The 22,938-nt window shown below is 40.5% G+C and overlaps 1 protein-coding gene across 1 annotated transcript in view; it reads left to right on the top strand.

Annotated features, from left to right (window-relative positions):
• Positions 1-22,938, top strand: part of LOC119738884 (low-density lipoprotein receptor-related protein 6-like) — a 45,606-nt gene that overhangs the window by 15,090 nt on the left and 7,578 nt on the right. The window contains exons 3-15 of the mRNA XM_038213867.1: positions 2,254-2,654; positions 3,427-3,558; positions 10,917-11,117; positions 11,772-11,967; positions 12,855-13,105; positions 13,591-13,728; positions 14,544-14,833; positions 15,890-16,116; positions 16,891-17,072; positions 17,774-17,977; positions 19,901-20,041; positions 20,590-20,795; positions 22,037-22,239. Coding sequence (XP_038069795.1) covers positions 2,254-2,654; positions 3,427-3,558; positions 10,917-11,117; positions 11,772-11,967; positions 12,855-13,105; positions 13,591-13,728; positions 14,544-14,833; positions 15,890-16,116; positions 16,891-17,072; positions 17,774-17,977; positions 19,901-20,041; positions 20,590-20,795; positions 22,037-22,239 — 2,772 coding nt within the window. The remainder of the gene's footprint in view (positions 1-2,253; positions 2,655-3,426; positions 3,559-10,916; positions 11,118-11,771; positions 11,968-12,854; positions 13,106-13,590; positions 13,729-14,543; positions 14,834-15,889; positions 16,117-16,890; positions 17,073-17,773; positions 17,978-19,900; positions 20,042-20,589; positions 20,796-22,036; positions 22,240-22,938) is intronic.

The raw sequence follows: 22,938 nt of genomic DNA, 5'->3' as shown, positions 1-22,938 counted from the left end.
TTTGCAGCGAGAAACAAATTGCGTGAATGAAAATATACCAGAATGCAGAAGGGATAAATTTGTTCCAGTAGGCCTATGTGGCCTTGCAGAATGCAGAAATTTGTAGGACAGAGTGGCATCAGGCTGAAGTGACTCAGAGCACAGTTTACATTCGCACACTCTCATAAACTAATGAAATTTGGTCCAGTGTCAATCAAGTTTATTAAAACCTCCTACTCATATTTCACCGACAGTCTAATATAAAAAGCAGCAAACTCTTCTTGTTTCAGATGAGAACTAACAAACCTTCCTTTCAGATTGAAGAAATATTGTGTAAAGTTTCTGTACATTTATCGAACAATTAAAACAAATTATACTATTTCCTGGGGGGAGGGATGGGGTTTTTTTTTTGGTTTTTTTACCCAGTAGCTCTTGTACCGGTACTTCATTGTATCACACTGTAATACATTATTTCATTCACATGAAATTGATAAGTCTCAAAAACAATTCAATGCTGGGGTGGTTTTGGGCAGTAAAAACACTAATTCATGTAGGTTAACCATTATTTAATTTGAAAAAAATGAAAAAAAGTAAGACTGCTGCAAACTGCTTACTGACTGGATGGACCTGAAATATATAAATCTTTATTTAATTTGTGAGGTTACATAAGAATCGTGTAGCAATTGCACACAGATTAACAAAAACAATTTCAAATGCTTTCGGCCGACTGTGTATAGTAATAGACACTGCCATACCTGCGTTACTTGCTCTCAGGACTAAACTCGGGCAGACAGAATTTACATGTTCTGGCCAAATAACAACCTAATAAAGCGCATACACTACCTGTAATCAAAGACCTACTACACCCATCCCTTCCCAAAACCACAATATCCCGAAAGCCAGGTAAACCACTCATCTCTCCATATCACTAGGGAAAAAAGGCCCCCCAGGCTGACAAAGAAAAGAGAGAGAAATTCATCCAGAAAAAAAAAAGCTTTAAAAAACGGAGGAAAATAGAAGCCGATCCATACTCCGCTAGACATTCTGGAGACTACTTTCAATCGATATGCGACTGGAAAACGTTAGCGCGGCTTCCTTCCCTCCCTTAGGCCGGCCCGGATATTTGAGAACAGAAATGGCCATTTTTTCCCCGCTCTCTCTTTTTTTTTATGAGCAAGAAGAAAATACTGGTGATACCTGAGAGAAGAAAAGAGCCATCTGAGAACAAGGGGATTCAGGTGGAGCCAACCCGATGGGCGAAAAGCGCAAAACAATCTCGGCAATTTTGCTCGATATTACATTTTGTCACACACGGCTGGTGTATTTTTAGAAGTTAATAAAAAGCTAAAATGGAAGTACATACCGGTACGTAGGTAGAAAGCTTACAGCTACTGGCTTATCAGTATTCAACTTCCATGGGCATTTTTAGAAGCAGTTTCTTTGAAATTAAAGATGTACAGTTGAACACCTTTATAACAAGGTCCTTGGGACTTTACAAATTACCTTGTTATAACAGGTACATGTACCGGTACCTTGAAGTTGTATTATCAGTAATGGAAAACAAAGAAAAACAAAGACTTGGGCCTTACATTTTCCTAAAAGCAGGATGTTATATTAACAGTGCTCTTTTTATCAGGGTTTGATTGTAAGTTTATGCCCAGTCTGGTGTAAACTCAATTAGTTGTGTACTTCTTTTAAACTTGAACTAAAAAGAACAAACAAAATTTAAAAATTCTGAATCATTGTGCCCTTTCAATGGTACACAACTGCACATTTTATTTTTAAATTGTTTTCATTGTACAGTACCGGTACATTTTAATGCCTTATAATGTTGGTGACTTAATACATTGTATCATTTGTGGTTATTTATAGGTCCCTTAATCTCTTAATTAAATAGCTTACATGTTATCTCTTCTGGATGATACAAGGATATTAAACACAGATAAGCGTTTAATGTCTTGTGAAACTTTGTGTTATCTCAACCATTCATTTCAAATCCTTTTTCTCATATCTGCGTTACATGTATTTGTTCATTCCAATTTGTAGGATGCATTTATAGACTGGTTCGAACATTAAGTTGAGACTGTTGAGTTGAAATTGAATAGAAAGTTAATGTGAAATTCTCAAATTATGGTCTCTTCTAGGACTTTCAGACTACATGTAGATGTGAATTACCTGTGGTAAATGCAATCTCAATCTTTACAAATTATTTAAAGATTTACACAACTTTTCTATTTCTAATTGTTTTTGTTTTATTGTTTTCTTCCAACACAGGCTGCTCTTCTGGACAGACTGGGGCGAAATTCCCAAGATAGAGCGTGCCGGCATGGATGGTTCCGAAAATTACCGGATGGTCATTATCGACACAAATATCTTTTGGCCGAACGGCCTAACATTAGACTACGATGCGTCCAAGCTATACTGGGCGGACGCCAAATACAGCTACATCCACAGGTGCGACTTTGACGGCGGCAATCGCGAGCAGGTCCTCCAAGGGTCGTTGCCGCATCCGTTCGCGCTGACACTGTTTGAGGATACGCTGTATTGGACAGATTGGGAGACGCACTCGATACACGCTTGTGATAAAATAGACGGCGGGAACTTGCGGGTTGTGCATGAGGACTTGTTCTCACCGATGGATATACACAGTTTTTCAGCCTTAAGGCAAAAGGAAGGTTGGTGTTCGGATGTTGGAATGATTTTTTTTCCCCTGGTGGAAAGAGTAGAAATTGGAAAATTTGTGACATAAAGTCAGGTGTATTTGTTTGCCAGGGAAAGAGTTAATCGTGGCAGCCTGTTCTTTTCAGGCACATATTTGCTGCGACTGGACCCTGAAGGCAAAAGTATGGAACTGTATGGAGCATGTCACACTTGTGGTCACTTGATAGTGTACCAAGTTTTGGAAAACTGTTCTATTCAGCAAGTTAGTTTATTGTTCCCCATCACGGAACATAGAACATGCATCTTTTGCAATTCTCTTGTTGATACATGCAAGGCCAAAAAAAAAAAGTCTCCGGTTTCTGGTATGCGCGCGCGTCGCCGTAGCCATGCGCGTCGGCAAAATGAAAAAGGTTTTTTTTCCAATGAAATATGATGTCTCAAAACCGCCAAATTCACTGGTTTGACTGGAATCCTGCTGCTGCACAATTTTAATGTGTTTTTAGATGGGGTTATGATCGAGAATAAGCTTTATGTGGCTTCTCTGGACTCCCATGTATTTGCACTAAGTCTAGTCGGGCACCATTTGCAGTCATCAGCCGACATTTGAGGCAAAAAAAATCAGGTAAAAAAAATAAAAAGTCGCGTCACTGCACCACTTTTTGGGCAAGCTCCATACCAGAAACCGGAGACTTAATTTTTTTTGGCCTAATATCAAGTTGGCTTTTTGTCATGTTTTCGGTTTAAAGGAGACATGCAAATTGCAACTAACATCTTCACTTTTTTCAGTTTCAAGACCTTGCGCGGTGAATAACGGGGGTTGTTCCCATCTTTGCCTGATGTCGCCTGACCCTCCTTACTACGCCTGTGCTTGCCCTACTGGGGTACGGTTACAGTCCGACGGTTACACCTGCGCTGACGGTAGGTTGAATGCGTGAAATTTTGCATTTTATAACTATTAGCAAGCTGAAGAGAAAAGGGTTTTCAAGTGGTTTTGTTTGTTTGTTTGTACCGGTACTTTCCCCCATCTTCTGTATTTAAGTTGAAACAAATTAACAATGTTAAAGGAAATTAAAATCGCAAAGAACGTCTTGGGAATCTTGCATTGCAATAGGGCGTGACGTACTATGCAGATTTGCAGAATAACAGAGCATGCGCCGTCGTGGAAAAAAAATAGCTGTTCTGAAAACCGTTAGTAAGGTGACTTACATGTTTACAACGTACCGGTAGATGTGCATTTGATAATGCTTGGAAAACTGCGGCAGTATGTACAGAAACCAGACTTGCTAATAAAGGCCACACAACTCTGCTCGGAATTTCCAAGCAGAAATACAAGATTCCCAAGACGTCCTTTACGGCTTGTAAGCATGTGTGCAGCGCCCACTTCAGTGTATTGCTGCACTGTCCAATAACCTGTGCATGCTGTACCATCCCACCACTAAGGACTGAGGACTGTACACTAGGACTATATTTGATAACTCTGACCAGAGTGTGTTTTATGCAGGACTCTGCCTAACATCTGTAGAACATTATATTCTCCAACACATCAGGTGAAATTTCAGGGCCAGAATTTACCCACCAAGGTTTTTTTGTCCAGCCATCAAGAATGCCAAAATTGGCCTGACACTTTCATGGCCGTATTATCTGTCACATGTGGTGCAGAGGGGAATGCTGCGTTGAGTGATTGATGGAACGGCCATATTGCAGCATGAGGCACATTATTTTTTTGTCTGTGTAATAAAAACAGCCAATGTTGACAGAACCTGAGGTGGCTGTGAATTTAAGAGGAAAAAATGTACATGTAATAACAGATCTTATTCTTTTCTTTGAATGAAATCTAAATTCCAACTGGTGATGTGGTCCATTACCCTAAATACTGCACATTAAAGAAAAAAAAAGACGTGAACCCATTGTGTTAAATTGAAATATTACATTTTCAATACTCAAACATTTTCAAAGAAATTATGTGAACCCCATTGGAAAATGTAATCCAGTTTCTTTGCAACAAACATCAACATTTCACACATTAACCATTTGAAAGTAATGCAGTTACCCCTGTGTGGATTACAGACATTTATCAAAAAGAAACATCTAGATTTCCAGCGCTTCTTCACTGCTCATTATGTAGCAATTTTCCCAAATTGTACAAAAACGTTTTGGTAGTTGTTTTTTTTTCTTATTGATGATTGATTTAAAATATTCTGGGAGCTTTGCAAACAGTTACCCGGAGTTACTTTTCAAAACAATCAGAGACATTATTACACACCTCGCTATTTTTTTCTGAAGCCTTTCAAAACCATCTCCACATATTTCATGTCCACTTTGGCATTTGAATTAGCCAATTTGATGAAGCAGTTATTATTTATGACATGTTGTTTGCTGCCTATCAGACCTTCTACTGTACTGTTTAGTGCCCACAACTCCTGGCATCTGTAACATGTTGAACGTGTGCAAATCTTTCAGGACGGGCAAATTCGGAAGAAAGATCAGGCGGAGGTGACAGAAACACAGACCTGAAGAAAATAAAAGAGAAGAAAAAAAAAACACATGGAGCCAGTCTTGACAGGATTGTGGGAATATTAACTGTCAAGTCTGTTTGGATATGGATTTGTTTGGCTGAGAGAACCGTATTGGGCATTATGGCTGGCTGGATGGCATCATAAATCATTGATGGGTTTGGAGTGAGGCCAGACAAATATGAAGTCTTGTTTGGTGTCAACACCTGCTCACATTGAACCTGTTACAATCTGATCTAACTATAGGCCTAAATCCACTGATTTAATGATCTTTGTAATGTTTTTGCTACAAGTTTGTTTTGAACAAAATCAGCATTTTTTTCTGTGTGCTTGCTCCAACAACTTGCAAAGTCAGGAATTACAGTCGACTTTCCTATAAAGTTCAAACACTTTTAATACATATTCTGGTTATAACAAACAGGTGGGTCATTCTATAAATTTGGGGTCCAAAGTGTGACATTTTTCCCGTCCCTGTTACCTTGGTACTTTGTAATTTGCCATTCAAGCATCATTAAAAGTGACTTCAAATGATTGTTTATTTGTTGGGTAGGTAGTTTGCTATTCATAATCACTCTTGGAGGATGACTGCATTAAGGAGTGCATCAGAATTATACAATCATAGATGTCAGATGTAACAGGGACGGGGAAAAAATTGGACCCCAAATTGATAGAATGACCCAGAAAGGCTTGGTCCCGACTGAGCATTTATGTGCACAATGAATGGGACTATGCTCCTCTTAACACAAAATTCTGATACAACAAACATTTGCCGAGTTTGTACTAACGAGAGTCAACTGTACATACATGTTCTGGAGAGTTCTACATAAACATTAATTACTGAGTCAACGATCTAAACGAGAAGCCATTTTTGAGATGGAACCACTAGCTTTCGCGTGCATGTTGCACACATTCTTACATAATAAATACAAGGTGTGCGCATATTTTGGTAACCCTTTTGGTCGAAGGAGCCCAGAGTGCATGCGCACTACCTGAGCACTACTCACGCTAGCCTGGTGCTACCTTAGGAAATAGCTGTCGTCGAATTACATGAAGTCTATACTTACGGTGATCTATCAGCATAATTACCAGAAATACCGGTACATGTATGATGACTTCTTCCAATTGAATCTGCACCGAGACAAAAAAAGTGCTGTTGTGTTGTCACTTTTTTAACAATCCTGAACTTGACCCAAGACTTTTTACCTGCCTTGGCCACATCCACCCAACCTTTGATCCCATAGCATAAAGTGTGAGTACAGTGTCTGCAAAGAGCCAACCCTCCCCCCCCCCTTTTTTTTTCTCTCTTTGCATTGACATGCATGTGAGTGGGGCAACACCATTAATCGTTGTCAGTCTGTCGTCGCCCAATGCAATGTGTGAATGTGGCTGATTTATTTGTGGGGAGGACTCTGATCAGACCCAGGCTGTGTGTGGGAAAAACCAAGTGGAAATAATTGGAAGGTGTGATGCAGGTTCTTCAAGATGGTGGTGGATTCTTGAGAAAGTGAAAATCACCAAAATCCTCCTACTGGAAGCCATACAATTTTTAAGAAAATGAACGAGAAGTTAAACTTGGGGCCAACCCTGCAAAGATGCATGGCTGCCTCTTTCTAAGTTTCTAGTGTCACTGTTAAACATACCTGTACATGCATGTACCATACACTGTAAACATGTTTACAGTGTACAGAACTACTGTGTTAACTGGGTACTTCCACATGTACCGGTACATGTTCTTGTGCATATGTATGTGTACAGGTACATGTACATGTACAGTGTGTATACCCCTGGAGGACCAGACCTGTAAGAATACATATTTACCGTACATGTACATGTACTTGTACATGTACATGTACATGTGTACAAGGACTGGTACATGTGTATGTATACATGTACATGTACAATGTACAGGTACATATACTCTATACACACAAACCGGGAATTCATGCACAATGAATGTTGGCATGCACATGTGTACAATTACGATGTGTTGTTCAAGGATTCAGGGAGGTTCTTAGTACACATGTATGCATGGATTTTGATTATGTCTTTATCTGCGTTGCTGTCACAGGGGTGTGAAATCTCAGCTTTAAATCTGATTTCAGCTTCTTCTTCTTCTTTTTTGGATGGTTTTCCCTCACTTGCTGTGTGCAAAAGTATAGGAGATTTCCAAAGTTCAGCCTTTTAAATCCTTTTTTCAGCTCTTTTTATCAGTGGTCACTCACACCCCTGCTGTATGCCAAACCTTAGAAGGCCCCTCTAGGCATACCCCCATCCCACTATTTCCGGAATCCCTCATTCACATGTACTATATGGTTAGATATACAATATAATCAGTCCAGATCATGTGGAATCATTGAACTCAAAGACATTCATCAGAGAACTCCTTGCAGTGCCCCCCAACTACCACCCCACCATCAGCACACATCTGTGGTCGTTTACCATTCAGAGCCCAAAGATCAGTGAATTGATGTATGAGACTCCAGAGACCCACACCCTGTCTGGTGTGAGAATGTTTAAAGAGGCTTTCCTACATCACACAGGCGAGTTGGGTTAGCCTTGACCAAGACTGTTGGTTAGGTCTACAAACCTCATATAAAGTACACACATACATGTACATGGCGCACATGTGTACAATTGTACATGTATGTTCATGTAAATTGTACCTGTAGAGCCCTATAGGCTACGCACATACCGGTACGTGCTGCCAGTATTACATGCACATTGTATTGTACAATGTGCATTTTGTTTGTGTACCGATAGGCTAAATGTACATGCACATGTAGACACCCTTTGAAATCCAACAATAACAAATGGAGGCAAAGTTATTACTGTTTATGAAGTAGCCCTCCCCCTGCCAAAGAGGCATTGAACAGTGATAGAATGCTTGTTGGTTGTGTGAGGTCATGCATCAAGCAAATGAGTCAAAATGCATACAACATGTACATGTACCGGAAAACCATACGGTACATGTACAAAACTGGATGGAAAATTAAAAACACATTGACGCCGGAAATTTTTGTGCTGCTTGACGTGCAGTGTTATGGACATCATTCATAGGGAACACTATAGTCTAGCAAAGTGGCGCGCATGCGTCATGGTTGTTCAGTGAATCCATTGATATTGTTACATGGTGGCAGCGGTGGGATTCAGACCTACATGTGTACATGTACGCCATCAAAAAGCAGCAGTGTAGGGTAACAGTTTGTCTGCGTATATAGCCAGTGTCTAGGGGTGTGCATCGGAAACGTGTACCCAACTGCTGATGTCAGGACCCAGTTCCAGATAAGGTATCGGGTACCCATTACAAACTTTACAAATAACTAAGTTAACTTCTCAGACAATGAAACTGAAAGGTTGGAATGCCATTTGTGGAGAATTTTCAAAGTGAATGCCAGGCTACATGGAAAACCAAAACAAATTACATGCATTTTAACGTGCAACAGATGACGCTCACGAAAGTTGTAGTTAATAACACGTGCAACAGATAACGCTCACGAAAGTTGTAGTTTATAATGGAAAGGTATAAAGCCCTCAGACAGCTTTCAGAATTTATATTTTGGGGTTGGGTATCTTACCCGTGTTGTACTTCAATAGGGTACCTGGTTCCCGCACTACCCATAAATGCACACCACAACCTGTGTCTGAAATACAGCTTGTATCTGGTTCCCAACCAAATTTGTTGAGGGGGCTATACAATAAATTTCCTGATTTGTTCTGCTAAACAACTGTCTGAAGTTTGGCCCAGTCCTGCCCCTTTAAGAATGAGCAAACTTCATGACATGTCACTCTTCGCGTGCAATTATTGATATTCAAAGCCGCAACCAGCGAGCCAGCCAGGCACATGGCAGTCGTGCATGACTGCTCAGTGACTATTCACTTTATCCAAACACTAGAGTGCATCATACACCTATAATGATCATTTTTTGATGCATACTTCTTTCATCAACTACTGTACTAATGGTACAACAGTCTGGTTTCCATTAGAGTGATATGAACAAATGGATACTGCTGTCAGTAGTATATTTACCGGTATACATGCAATAGATTGTTATTTTAATTGTAAGATAAGAAATGCTTACATTGAAAAATGATTACATGTACATTGTACAATGTACATGTGTGCCAACATGCCAACATTTTTGATGATGACACAACAGACCAAGCGTTATGCTTTAATTAAATATACAGCCTGGATCTGTTTAACCCATTAACACCTGTGCTACATATCATTACATTGTGTGTATTCACTGAAGAAGAAAAAGAAAACAGAGACTAGTGCTTGGGCGGTTTTGGGTGCAACAGTGAGTAATGGGCAGGACGGTTCCGGGCGCTACAGTGACAAAAGGGTTAAAGGGAATGTACAACATTTGCTTTTGCTGCAATTTTCAGATGTATATGGATTTGGAGGATTAGTATGTTATAGCAAATATTGTTAAACTGACTTGTTTCACGTTTTGGGTTCGCAGATGCTGGAAAAAAAACAAGAAAACCAATCATATTCTTGTAGTCTGGTTCCCTGACCCCACTTAATATGAAACGGAGCAATTGATAGCCTTTTAGGAATTGTAAGATCAGAGAATCAGTCTAGCAGGGTCGTAGTCTTCACAGGTGTGTAATCAATTGCAAAGAAAAAGCAGACGAACAAAATATAAAAAAGTAGGAGCACTTTTGGGAAAAAAGCCATTTTTTTCCAACGCTGGTCGGCCGACCAGCGTTGGAAAAATACAGTCTTTCTTGAAAATGTCAGCAAACCAGGAGCCCCAACTTTACAGGATGCTTTGGACTGTCTTTCCTAACAATCCAGTAAGATATTTTGTGATAAATTGATAATTTCTTTTTTTGATGTTTGCAAATGTTGTATCTTCCCTTTAACTGCCTCACTTGAAACGGTACATGCACAAGTATACATGTACATACCGGTACATGTAGATCCTGATAAAATGGGCCATGTTTAGGGCATCCCCTTTGTTACGAATTGCACTGCGAGTCCTAAGAAATAAAACGTGAGTAGCAGAGTTCACTATAACCTAACGGCCAATTTCACGGAACTGATCAGCACAGAAACTTGCTAAGACAAAATATTTCCTTTTATGATTCCTTAGCCAGAATGCCATATTGTGCGTCTTTTCAGCATGTGCGACTAGTCGACTAGTCGCCAATGCTAAAAGGCATTGGTAAGTCACGACTGCCAATTGTTTAGTCAGTCAACTATAGTCGTTCCACTATGCTGGGGCTAGCAGTTGCACTACACAGTCACGAACGGTGCATACATGTATGTACATGTACATGCACGTCGTCGAGTTTGTCGATGTACCGTAAGCATACTGGTACATGTAATTATAGATATGATCACTGAATTGTTGGGCAAACAGATTTTTGTTCAAAACTGCCTAATAAGCCGTTCAAACTTAAGGTATAAACGTGGTAAAACTTTACCCACACAAAACTGGATAAGTGTGACATCGTTCCAAATTGTTATTGCACATGCGCAGATCCATATGCTACATTGCTCCATTGACTAGAGGTATTACTGGATAAATAAATAATGTGTTAATAGCCTGATTAGTCAACTAGTCACAACTTGTTATCACACGACTAGTCGACTATACAAGTTAACCAGTCGCGCATGCCTAGTGTCTTCCTTATGGCTGGTTTTCAGCTGATTGTTTCTCTACTTGGCCAATTTTTTTTTAACGAGCCAGGTACAAGTATGTTGAGGTCTTCATGCTCACTATTATTTTGTGTGTGTGGACACCACCTCAGGTGCTCAAGAAATCCTGATCCTAGCCCGCCGCAGAGACATTCGCAAGATCTCGCTAGACACACCGGACTACACGGATATCATCGTACCACTGGATGATATCCAACACGCTGTGGCTATCGACTATGATCCGGTCGAAGGCTTTATCTACTGGACCGATAATGATGTCAAGGCAATCAGGAGAGCAAAACTGGACGGTTCAGGTAAAGATGGGCTGGATTATTTATAGAATTTCATCGTAGGAACCATCTTAACTGCATATCTTAACTGAACAACTTTGCAACGAAAAAATAACATGTACATAAATTAACGAGATGCGTTTTACCTTGTCCATTATAAGATGGAATTTGTGCGCCGGGGTGATATAAATCAAATTAGGTTTTGCCCTTCACCGACGTTTGTTTTTTTTTGGTTTTTTTAAACACTGTATACTCAGTGTGTTACCTCCCGAGTGAAAGTTGGAAAAAATCACTCGGGTGGGACTCGAACCCACGACCTCCTGCTTTCTAGTGCAGATGTCTTACCACTCGACCACCGAGCTAACGGGATCGGTTGGCCGGTTCGAATCTGATGTACATAGCAGCAGGTACCGCATAAACTATTATAAGATGGAATTTTTGCGCCGGGGTGATATAAATCAAATTAGGTTTTGCCCTTCACCGACGTTTTTTTGTTTTTTTTACCTTGTCCAGTTTTTGAAACTTTTGTTAAATACTCATAAAAGACAGCAAGAGACATTCTGTACTAAGTGAGTATTTTGTGGAATTCTACATCAAAGAAATTGTTACCTTGCCAGAGAAATTGCCGCGGAATGTTGTCATTCATGTTTTATGTTCTCTTCTTGTTTTATCACACAGCGAGTGAGTACATCGTAACATCAGACATTGACCATTCAGAGGGTATCGCCATCGACTGGATCGCACGTAACCTGTACTGGACAGTGACTGGCACCGACAGGATTGAAGTGTCCCGACTGAATGGAACATCCAGGAAGGTTTTGATCTCGGAAGGGCTAGACGAGCCAAGAGCGATTGCAGTTGATCCTTTGGCAGGGTAAGTAAATAAATCTATAACGTGAACCCTTCTGCTGTCTGAACAGTCAAAGACAGTCAATCGTATGCTTGTGCCATGCCTTTATATACAGGCTAGTCACCACCAGTCAGATCACGTTTTGATAGAGCACTGTGACAAGTCAAATGCCATTAGCAGGAAAAACATACATTTAGTATTACATGTAGCTAGTAGATACCGGTACAGCTGGTTTTAATGTCAGTCACCCAGTAGATAAAGAATATGTATACAAGTAGCTGAATCAAGCTACCAATACATGTACATAAACAGTCATAGCTAGTCAGCCATAGTTTAAGTAGGCAGATAGCACTTGACTTTTAAAAATGGTCACTTGATTTTGGCTGCTGGGATGGATTTGGTGAATTTGCCAGCAAGAGAAGAGGTTCCGGTACATTATTAAGTTGAATTTAATTTGATAACTACATGTAGCTTAACTCATGTTTAGTTCCTGTACTTCCCCAAACATTCCTGTTAAGTCTTTTCCACCTAAAACAGTCCAAGCGTTGTATGGTTTAATGGATTCATCAGGGAATAAATACAATGTCATACAGTATCATAGAATGTGATACATTGTCATACAGTGTCATACAGTATCATACAATGTCATGCAATGTGATACATTGTCATACAGTGTCATACAGTATCATACAATGTCATGCAATGTCATGCAATGTCATACAATGTCATGCAATGTCATACAATGTCATGCAATGTCATACAATGTCATGCAATGTCATACAATGTCATGCAATGTCATACAATGTCATGCAATGTCATGCAATGTCATACAATGTCATGTAGTGTCATACAATGTCAAACAGTGCCAAACAATGTCTAATGATTTAATACACCTGTTTGATGTCCAACAGGTTGATGTACTGGAGTGACTGGGGTGAAACTCCCAAGATCGAGAGAGCCAGCTTAGACGGCACCGGTCGCTCGGTCCTCATCAATACCTCCATCAGTTGGCCCAACGGTATCGCCATCGACCACGAGGGGGGCAAGATCTACTGGGGCGACGGTAAAGAGGACAGAATCGAGGTTGTGGACATGGACGGACGGAATCGAAGGGTCCTGGTGGATAATGAGATACCGCATATATTCGGCTTCAGTCTCCTAGGTGAGTTCAGGATTAATTCTGTCCGAGCACAAGCTAGAGATCCTTTACTGGCTTTGTGCGGTAACTGTTGTGGGTTAGTGCTGAAAACAGTGCATATGTTTGACTGTAGTTTGCTAGATGAGTTAAATTCTATCGGGTACTAACATGACTCAAAGTATCTAGACTTATAAAACAAAATTCCCTAGGTCATCAATCCAATAGCACCTGCACTGCCCTAAACTGCCTTGCCTTTTTCCTCCTGTATTGACCAAAACCTGCCCAGGCTCTCTATGGTTTCATGAGTTTTACAGGGTATAAATACAATGTAACACAATGTAGGAAAGGTGCTAATAGGTTGATCAGCTTGGATCCCATGCTGCAAGGGGCTTGGGCTCTACACAAGGCTTTAGTGACGTTTTGAGGCATGCAGGTCAAATCCCTTCAAGTCTGGCAATCGCAAACAGCATACAGAGTATTTGACCAATTTTGTATGTTTGTTCTCTCAGGTGACTTCATTTACTGGACTGATTGGCAGCGGAGGACCATTGAGCGAGTCAACAAACACACGGGAGAGGACCGACAGATGATTATGGAGACATCGGATGTTATGGGTTTGACAGCAAGCAGTGTCAGAGGAATACGAGGTATTCACAGCTAGTCAGTCAATCAATCAATTGATCAAGTAATCAATCGATCGGCCATTCCTTTTGTTTACACTTTTGTGTTTGCTTTTCACTTGGCATTAAATCCCATGTCAAGTGATAGTGGGTAGGCTGTGCCATCCTAAATCCAACGAAATCCTATCAGAATCCTTGGTGGTATCTAATTTAAGTTTGAAGAATGTAAGATGTTTGGGTTTAACAGTGAGCTTCTTTGAAATGTATCTATCAAATTTTCAGCCCTTAAAAGCTGAATCTCAATTGTTGAATCCCGATAATTAGGTGGTTGATATAGCATTTTATGCCAATGTCTCAATGGTCTTCTCACTAATCACCCCTGTTTGTCAGGCCATGAGACCAGTTTTACGCAGCGGCTTGAGTTAAGCACAATCTGGTCATATCGTCACAGGTATCCACAGGCGATTGTTGTAAAGTGTCTTTCCCAAGAACACCTACACTTTGTGCCAGTCAGGGCTCAAAACCCATGCACCTGTTAAACAAGTCGGACACCTGAACCATTAAACCTCTGTACTTCACACATACTCATTTAATATACTCCCTGGTGGATAGAGCCTATCGTAGACGGTAGTAAAGTGTCTTGCCCAAGAACACAGACACTATTTTCCCATGCACTGTCAGACACTGTAACATTTAGACCTTTACACTCAACACAAAATGTAAGGAATTTTAATAGCAAAATTTAAATCAAGAAATTGATCAGCAGTTACCGTTATTCCTGTTATACCAAATCATTCCTTATTCACTGGTCCCCTATGCATTTCTTGTTTCCTGTCGACCAGGTCACAACCCTTGCGGTGACAACAACGGCGGCTGTTCCCACCTCTGTTTCTACCTCCCTCCGGGCAACACCTGCTCCTGTCCAATCGGCTACGAGCTTCTGGCTGACCAGCGCACCTGCATCGTCCCCGAGGCCTTCCTGCTGTTCTCATTGGCTAGCGACATCCGACGGATATCACTAGAGACCAATCACAATGATGTTGAGATACCGCTGACCGGGGTGAAAGAAGCAGGGGCGTTGGATTTTGACATCAATGATAACAGGATATACTGGAGTGATATCGATGCAAAGGTTGGTTTGTAGTAATTCTCCATTTTATTTTTGAAATTAACAAACAAAATCCAATAGACCAAGGAAGGGCTATGTAACGATGCCATTTGGTAGTGCAACCAGACGTGAATCTCAAGTTATTGATGTAATTTAAATGTTGCCTCAATCGAAAAATTGCAATTTTACAATCTTTAACCCTGACTCCCTAGGCATTTTTGTTAGGATGTATTGTAACCTCAATCCTGCAAAATCCTCCAACTGCCTTCATGTTTAATTGTATTCAGCCTCAATCCTGCATAATCCTCCGTTATTTCTTGAATATGGTTCTTGGAGGGGTGACCACTGCCTCAATCCTGCAAAATCCTGCAGTGCTGTTAATATCTTGAGGCAGAGCCAGTGATATCATGGAGCAGTGCGGAAGATTTCAAGTATAATTTAGGCCTAAATTTATGCATGGCTGAGCATAAACAACACAAGGTCCGGCCCAAGACCTTGACACAGCCTCAATCCTGCAAAATCCTTCGTTTTGCAAAGATGATTTCGGAGGACTTGGGAAGGTTAGGATTATTAGATTGAATGAAGTACAAAAACATTTCATACAAAGTAAGAGTTCCTTCGACTTGTATGGATTATTACTTAATATTGGTGCCATGGTCATTCCATCGTTGATTGTTGATGACCATTTCTACTTTGAAAATGTACAAATTATTTGCAATGTGATTAGCATGTTTTGATCTGATGCAAGTTGGGTAGGGAATGTATCTGCACAACAGATTATGTGTACCAGCATGTGAAATTTGGCCCAGAACATTTTATTCAAAGTAAGAGTTCCTCCGACTTGTATGGATTATTACTTAATATTGGTAACGTGGTCATTCCAACGTTGGTTGTTGATGACCATTTCTACTTTAAAAATGTACAAATTATGTGCAATGTGATTAGCATGTTTTGATCTGATGCAAGTTGGGTAGGGAATGTATCTGCACAACAGATTATGTGTACCAGCACATGCACAAGATGTGAAGAGACGTCATCAGTAAACATGTATCAATTAATTAATCTTTTTTTTTTCTTAAGACAATAAGTCGAGCCTTCCTGAATGGCAGCGGTGTCGAGAACGTCATTGAGTTTGGTCTGAGTTTCCCAGAAGGCATGGCCATCGACTGGGTTGCGCACAACATCTACTTCTCTGACACGGGAACGGACCGCATCGAGGTGGCGCGGCTAGATGGTTCAGCCAGACGAGTGTTAGTGTGGGAGCGAGTACAGTCTCCACGATCCATAGCATTGCACCCATCAGAAGGGTAGGTACCAGACCATGTTTGTTTCTACCAAGGCTGTGGGTGAAATTGGCTTCTAGAGCTATGGCTACAGATATTGTCAGCATGTTCCTATGAACCCATAGTTGTAAAAAACCTAGACAGTAGCTTTAGACAACGGATGCACGCACTGCCTTAGAGCAGTGAGTGGTTTCATGTATTATTGATAATGGTGAAAGGCAAATTCCATTGTTACAAAATGACACCACCAGGACAAACAATTCCATTACACAAGATTTTGACAATTTCTGTTTTGTAAATTGTTTGACAACTGTTTATTATTGCTTTCTATTTTTTCTTGAAATCCTGTTTGACACAGACATCTTTGGAATTTTCATACTCAGTGGAATAATGTACGCATACCACATTTCCCCACACATTGAGAGGAGTTATAATCCTGCTTCAAAGTTTGTAATTGATTGTATTCGACTTGGCAAAAGGGTTGTTTAAGTTCGACAGGCATGCAACTTTTCTTCTGATCTCTGATTTCCTCGCTTTTTACTTCACATGAATGCCACTACAAATGGTTTGGAATTTCCTATTTTTTCCCCTCTAAATTCCCAGTTGCATGCCTGGTTCTAGTCTCCACTATAAACTGCATTTTGGTATAATGTCTCATTATAGTGATAATTACAGCTTTCAATACCGCTGTTTACCACTGTTGTGTTTTGTGCTACCAGATGGTGCACTAATAAATAATCCTGAGACTTCAGCTTACAAACAAAGAAAATAAGTTATGTTTTAATTTCCCCCCGACAGCTACATGTACTGGTCAGATTTCAGTGGTCAGGCGCAGATAGAGCGTGCCTACATGGACGGCACACATCGCAGTGTCATTTATCGCGGTGGCCGTGCAAACGGCTTGACCATAGACTACCTAGAGAAGAGACTGTACTGGACTTCACTGGACACCAACACTATCGAGTCTGCGGATCTGATTGGTAAGTGTGATGCTAGTCTTTGCTCTATGAGACTGAAAGCCTGAATCTGATTTACTTGGCTGTGGCCTGACTTTCTAACATGGCTCTGTGGGATCATGCTCTAAAATCAAGTCTTGTTTTCTTATTTTTTAATTACTCCAAATGTTCTCAGTCTAACGAATTTCATATTCCACACGTACCTCATCACAAAAATTGCCAAATAACTTTATGAGTGCCTTTTTATATATTTAAAACTATTGACCTGCCAATGCAGGCCAGACAGAAAGAATGTTGCAACCTGGCGCTACTGCAACGGTTGTGTACAAAGTCTATGGAGAGTCAAGAAAATTTTCTAAGTACTTCCTAACAAAGTTGGAAATATTTCTTAGTCCCAGATTCATGGGTCATATCATTTTTGCATTGACTGACCTTCATTGAGATGATATACGAAGAAAAAAAAACAGCGTCGGGTTGCAACATTCTTTCCGGCCAGACACCAGCCTTCTGACAAGAACCGCATGTTGTGTAATAAAATCCTCATGCATTTAGTGAGTCTAGCCGGCCTCGCCACTGGGCATGGATAATCCATCGTCATGTCAACAAGACTGGTCAGCAAGCTAAAATAACGGCCGGTTGCCTAAATTTGATGTCTATACAACCTAATTTGTGAGGCAGAAGAATTTGTACCTTAAGAAAAATCCAATGATTCCTTCTCTTCTCAGGTGGTAATAGACGTCGCGTCATTCCTGATGATCTCCCCCACCCCTTTGGTCTGACACAGTACGAGGATTACATCTACTGGGCTGATTGGAACACGCAGAGCATCGAGAGAGCCAATAAGACTAATGGTCAGAACCGGACGCTCATCCAAGACGGCCTGGAATATGTCTTGGACATTCTTGTCTTCCACTCTTCAAGACAATCAGGTAAGGATGTACAGGTTTTCCTTTATATCTGCGGACTTGAGACAATGGGTGACGTGAGATAACAGAGGACATGAGCCCTAGTCCTCGGTTCTGTTTGTGAAACAAACCTTATGGCATGTATGGGACATGTCAAAGTCCAAACAGGAAACAAAACAATTGAACAGTACAAGGCTTGGCCGGTAATAGATTTTGAGTGTCCACGGTATACCGCCACAAAACACACCGCGGTATTCGGTATTATCGGTTACTTTTCTGGGTGAACTTTTACATCAACAAATTACACATGTAAGATACGTGGTGTTAAGAAACTGCAAACAGGCAGCATGGGCAGAACTTCAAAGGCCCTGCTGGATGAGTAGTAAGCACAATTTTCACCTTATCTAAATCATCATGACCACACAGAATTTTAATAAACAGTTATCCATATTGTGCAAACTATTTATAAGATGGATTGTGCATGATATGGCCTAACACTGAATTGATGAATGGATTCATCAGGAATTTAATACAATGTAATACAATGTTATACAGTGTAATACAGTATTAAACAATGCAATACAGGGTTCTCCCCAGGATTTTTTCAAACCTGTGGGGGAAGTTTTGTTGTGATTCACCAACCTGCGAAGCCACGGTGTGGGGTTCGGGGCCCGCTTAAGGGCCCCGAAAAATTTTGAACTTTAGAGGCTCTCTGGTGCATTTTAGAGCAAATCTGGGGAGTCTTTAAGGAAGATTTTTCCTTAAAATTTAGAGGAGATCTTGTGATATTTTTTGTAATTAGGGAAAAAAAATATCAACGTTTTTAACTTAAAAAAAAAAATCAACATTTCAAAACCTGTGTTAAACCTTCTTGATCTAGAAAGTATGGATTATATTTACAAGCAAGTTTCAAATTAAGAAATTAAGGTGAAGAAAAAAATCACTTTTGCTTCCGACTACATGGCTTTCAAAATAGCGTCGGTAGGTCGGAAAAATTATTTCGCCATTTTTTTGGGCTGCTGATTGAATCATGGAGGAATAAAAACACATGATTGAATGGAGCATATTGAACAAGGAATCATGTAGTTTTGTGCCTGGATTATTTTCCTTTGCACCACGAAAATTATCAAGACTGACCATCAGAAGTGATTAAAACTTGCCTCATCTAATTAAAAATATATTTGAGGAGGTTGATTCCACTATGCTTAACGTACATCGATCACGGCCCCTGGCACTGCCAACATTCAGTCTGGCCGGCCGTACATCGCGCAGTATCAGTGTGCATTACTGCACTGTGTACGGCCCTACTACTTCTAAGAAGCACGCTACGATGTTTCGCCACAAGTTCGAGCTTTGCAATCTCGTCATTTTAATGGAAAATACATACACAGAAAATAAAGATCACGTTCTGTGAATTAATTTGCAGAAATTCTCTTTCTCCATCGATGTTTGTTTGGTGTTTTTACGATCCAACTTCGGCCGACATCATCATCATGTATGCACGCACGAGGCAGTAGTCACTGGTTCCGGTCCTTCATCATAGCATTGATACTGTTAGCACGCGAAGGGAACCAGTGTACCGTGCTGTATGCGCTAATATATACATGTGTAGCTGGCGGTTGACGCGAAAGACCCGTCATCGTGTGCATTTTGATCACGCATGCATCAGAAATGCGGGATTTTTGTCAAGATTTTGCAGTCAAGATGAAATAATGGTGTATGAAACGATTATGTTGTGCATTTTAATGGCTTGTATAATAATTATATTGTGCGTATCGGGGGCTGAAAAATGTGATCGGCATTTTTGTCGGCGCATCGGGCCGCAATTCCAGCGTATCGGGCCGATACGCACGTTTGTACGTGGGGAGAACCCTGAATGCAATACTAGTGCTAACAGGTTAAGTAAACTTTAACGTTCCATGTGATATGTTGTTTTCTTTGCTATAGGATGGAATGAGTGTGCAGTCAATAACGGAGGCTGCCAGTATCTCTGCCTGTCCCATCCCAACGATACCACAGGAGAATGGGATTACGTCTGTGAGTGTCCCACTCACTACACACTCAATGAAGACCAACGAACATGCACACGTAAGTCTCTTTATACATGTACTTTCAACATACAGTAGAATTTCACTATAATGAATAAATTGAGGTCTAGAAAAAAGGTTGAGTATAGTCATTGCTCATAACTGAGATTTTCTGACTATGCTTCAGTTTTCAGTTTTCCGACACAGATAAGACTGAATTATGATAAAGCATTTGATATTTGACCACATTTGTACCTAAGAAAAAAAACCGATGTTCTCAATTAAATTATGTACTGTACACATGGCACATATATGTTAAGGTCCAAAGTAGGAAACGATTTTGACAATTTCCACTTGATTATGTTAAAGGGACTTTGCAAGGTTTTTTTTTGTCTTGGTTAACGCTGTGAAATGTATATTTCCAATGGTGTTTCTGTTTTTGTTTTGTTTGTTGGTTTGTTTGTTTGTTTGTTTGGATTTTTATGGGGGGTTGGTTTTTGTTTTGTTTTGAGAGAGGGAAGCCTTAAGAAACAGAATTAAAGTGATCTTCATCTAGAGATGAATTTCAGTTTTCCCAAATGACAATCTATTTATTTCTTCACCCAACAGCGCCAGACACGTTCCTCCTGTTCTCCCAGAAGAACACCATCAGTCGCATGGCGGTGGACTACAAGGAGAGCCCAGATGTAGTCCTACCCATCTACAACCCCAAGAGGAACATCCGGGCCATTGAATATGACGCCGAGGAGAAGAGAGTGTACTGGATCAATGGACGGGCCAAGACTATACGCAGATCTTACGACAATGGTGTACAGGTACTGCTACGTTTGTTTTTGCTCCTCTTTTTGCAATTCCAGGCTTGGGAAAAATCGAAACTTTGTGGAACCAATTCCAATTCCATGTAGGCGTCAGGATTCCATTTAGGATCAACTCCAAATTTACCAAGTTTAATTTCAGATGGCTGGGCCAAAAACCATAATTACATATACAAACTGTTATAGCAAAATTTGCAAGTATCTTGACCGATCAACCACTGAGAAGCTCGTCCACGCGTTATATCACCTCGCGTTTAGACTAGCGTGACAGTTCATTTGGTTTGCCGAACTGCGATATCTCCAAACTGCAGCAAGTTCAAAATGCCGCCACCAGAATCGTTGGACAACATGAAAAAAAGCATCAACATATCACAGCCATCTTTCAGTGACTACACTGGCTACCAGTCCAGTCTGCAAGAGGATTGTGTTGAAGATTTTGTTACTCACAAGCAAAGCGCACCAAATAACGTTGCTGAATTATTGAGTGAATACAAGCTGAGTCGCTCGCTACGATCACAATTCCAATTCCAGATTTTAAATTGATACCATGCGATTTCAAATGAGTTGCCCAAGCTTAGCTTAGAATAAAACTCAATGTAGAGAAATAGTGTTGATATATCATGTCAGTTCAAACACTGGCACAATAGCTCACACAAAGACAAAGCACAGTCCAAATAACAAAGTACGTGTTAATAATCCTAATAATAATGTACACTTGTAGAGCTCTTTACATTAACCCTTACCCTACTTGACCCTCCAACGCATGCCAATTGTGCCTCAAGAAAATCTCCTATGTTTTTTGCATGGCCCTCCAATATCTGCCATGTCATTTCAAGGGTAACTGGACAGGCACTCCAATACTTGCCACAGAGAACAATGAGAGTCCTCTGATAACAAAGTGAGTGCCCCCAGCTGGTCAGTATCAGGCACCCTCCAGGGCCTCCAACTCCTGCCAATTGGAGCCTTCACTGTTAAGACTTGTTATCTGCCAAATAACTGCAGCTGGAGGGCATTGGCATAACCAACTGACATGCAGTAAACTACCCTCAGAGAGTAAGGGTTAACATTTCAATGCCCTTTACAACTAAGATAGTGTTATATAACTGGTGCATTACTGAATATAATGAAAATTTGCACTAAATAGCAATACTATAATACATAACATATGAAAAGTTACATTACATTACATTTATATTGTATTACAGTACAGTTTCATTACATTATTGGCATGCTTTCCACAGCCTGAAGTCTTCATCGACACCAGCGATCCCCCAGTCTACAACCCCTACGACATCACCATCGACCCCTACACGCGGATGATGTTCTGGACGTGCTCCGAGACCAACACGATACGCATCACCCGCCTGGATGGAACGTCAGTCGGTGTGGTCAAAGGGGACGATAATCAGAAACCACGTGCAATAGCGCTTCTACCAGAGAAAGGGTAAGATATCATCCATTTGAAAATCCCTTGGATAGTGTAAAGTAAGGCCTGTTCTAAATACCGTGCAATTGCCGTGCTGAACTCAAAATTCACTTCCACTTCCCCTGCTATACTTTTAACAAAGGCTAGTCACCAGCATGTCAGATCATATGTCAAGCAATCACTGTGACTAGTCAAACTGGGTCAATAGACATAGCAGGCAAGTTGTGGTCACAGCTGTTTTATCACTCACCCGGTCGTCGGGAGTCAAAACATAGCTGTAACAAGTTACTTTAAGCAGTCCAAGGCAGTCAATCCTGCTGTATGTGGGCTGGGAATTCTTACGGGTTGAAAACAGTCACTTGATCGATTTTGACTGCAAGGACAACTTGGCACAGAATCTATGTTTGCATAGGAGGGTTAACTTGACTATTGCTTGTACTAGTCTAAAACACTGACGTCATTGGGATAAAGCAAGAGAGTTTATGTTGGATTGTCACTATAACATTTATGAAACATGAAGCTTTAATAGGCTTCACCGTTCTCTAAAATATGACACTATTATTGCAGATTTCTGTTATTATTTGACCTGCCTATTACACCTTGCACTTTCTGTAGCATCCTCTGCACTCTATGGTTTTAGGGATTCTTCGGGAATAAATACAATGTAAGACAATGTTGTACACGTGCTAATAGGCTAATTAAACTTCTTGTTGCTTG

Source organism: Patiria miniata, unplaced genomic scaffold, assembly GCF_015706575.1.
Source record: "Patiria miniata isolate m_02_andy unplaced genomic scaffold, ASM1570657v1 HiC_scaffold_1, whole genome shotgun sequence".
Classification (NCBI taxonomy): Eukaryota; Metazoa; Echinodermata; class Asteroidea; order Valvatida; family Asterinidae; genus Patiria; species Patiria miniata.
This window is presented reverse-complemented; position numbering and strand designations above follow the sequence as displayed.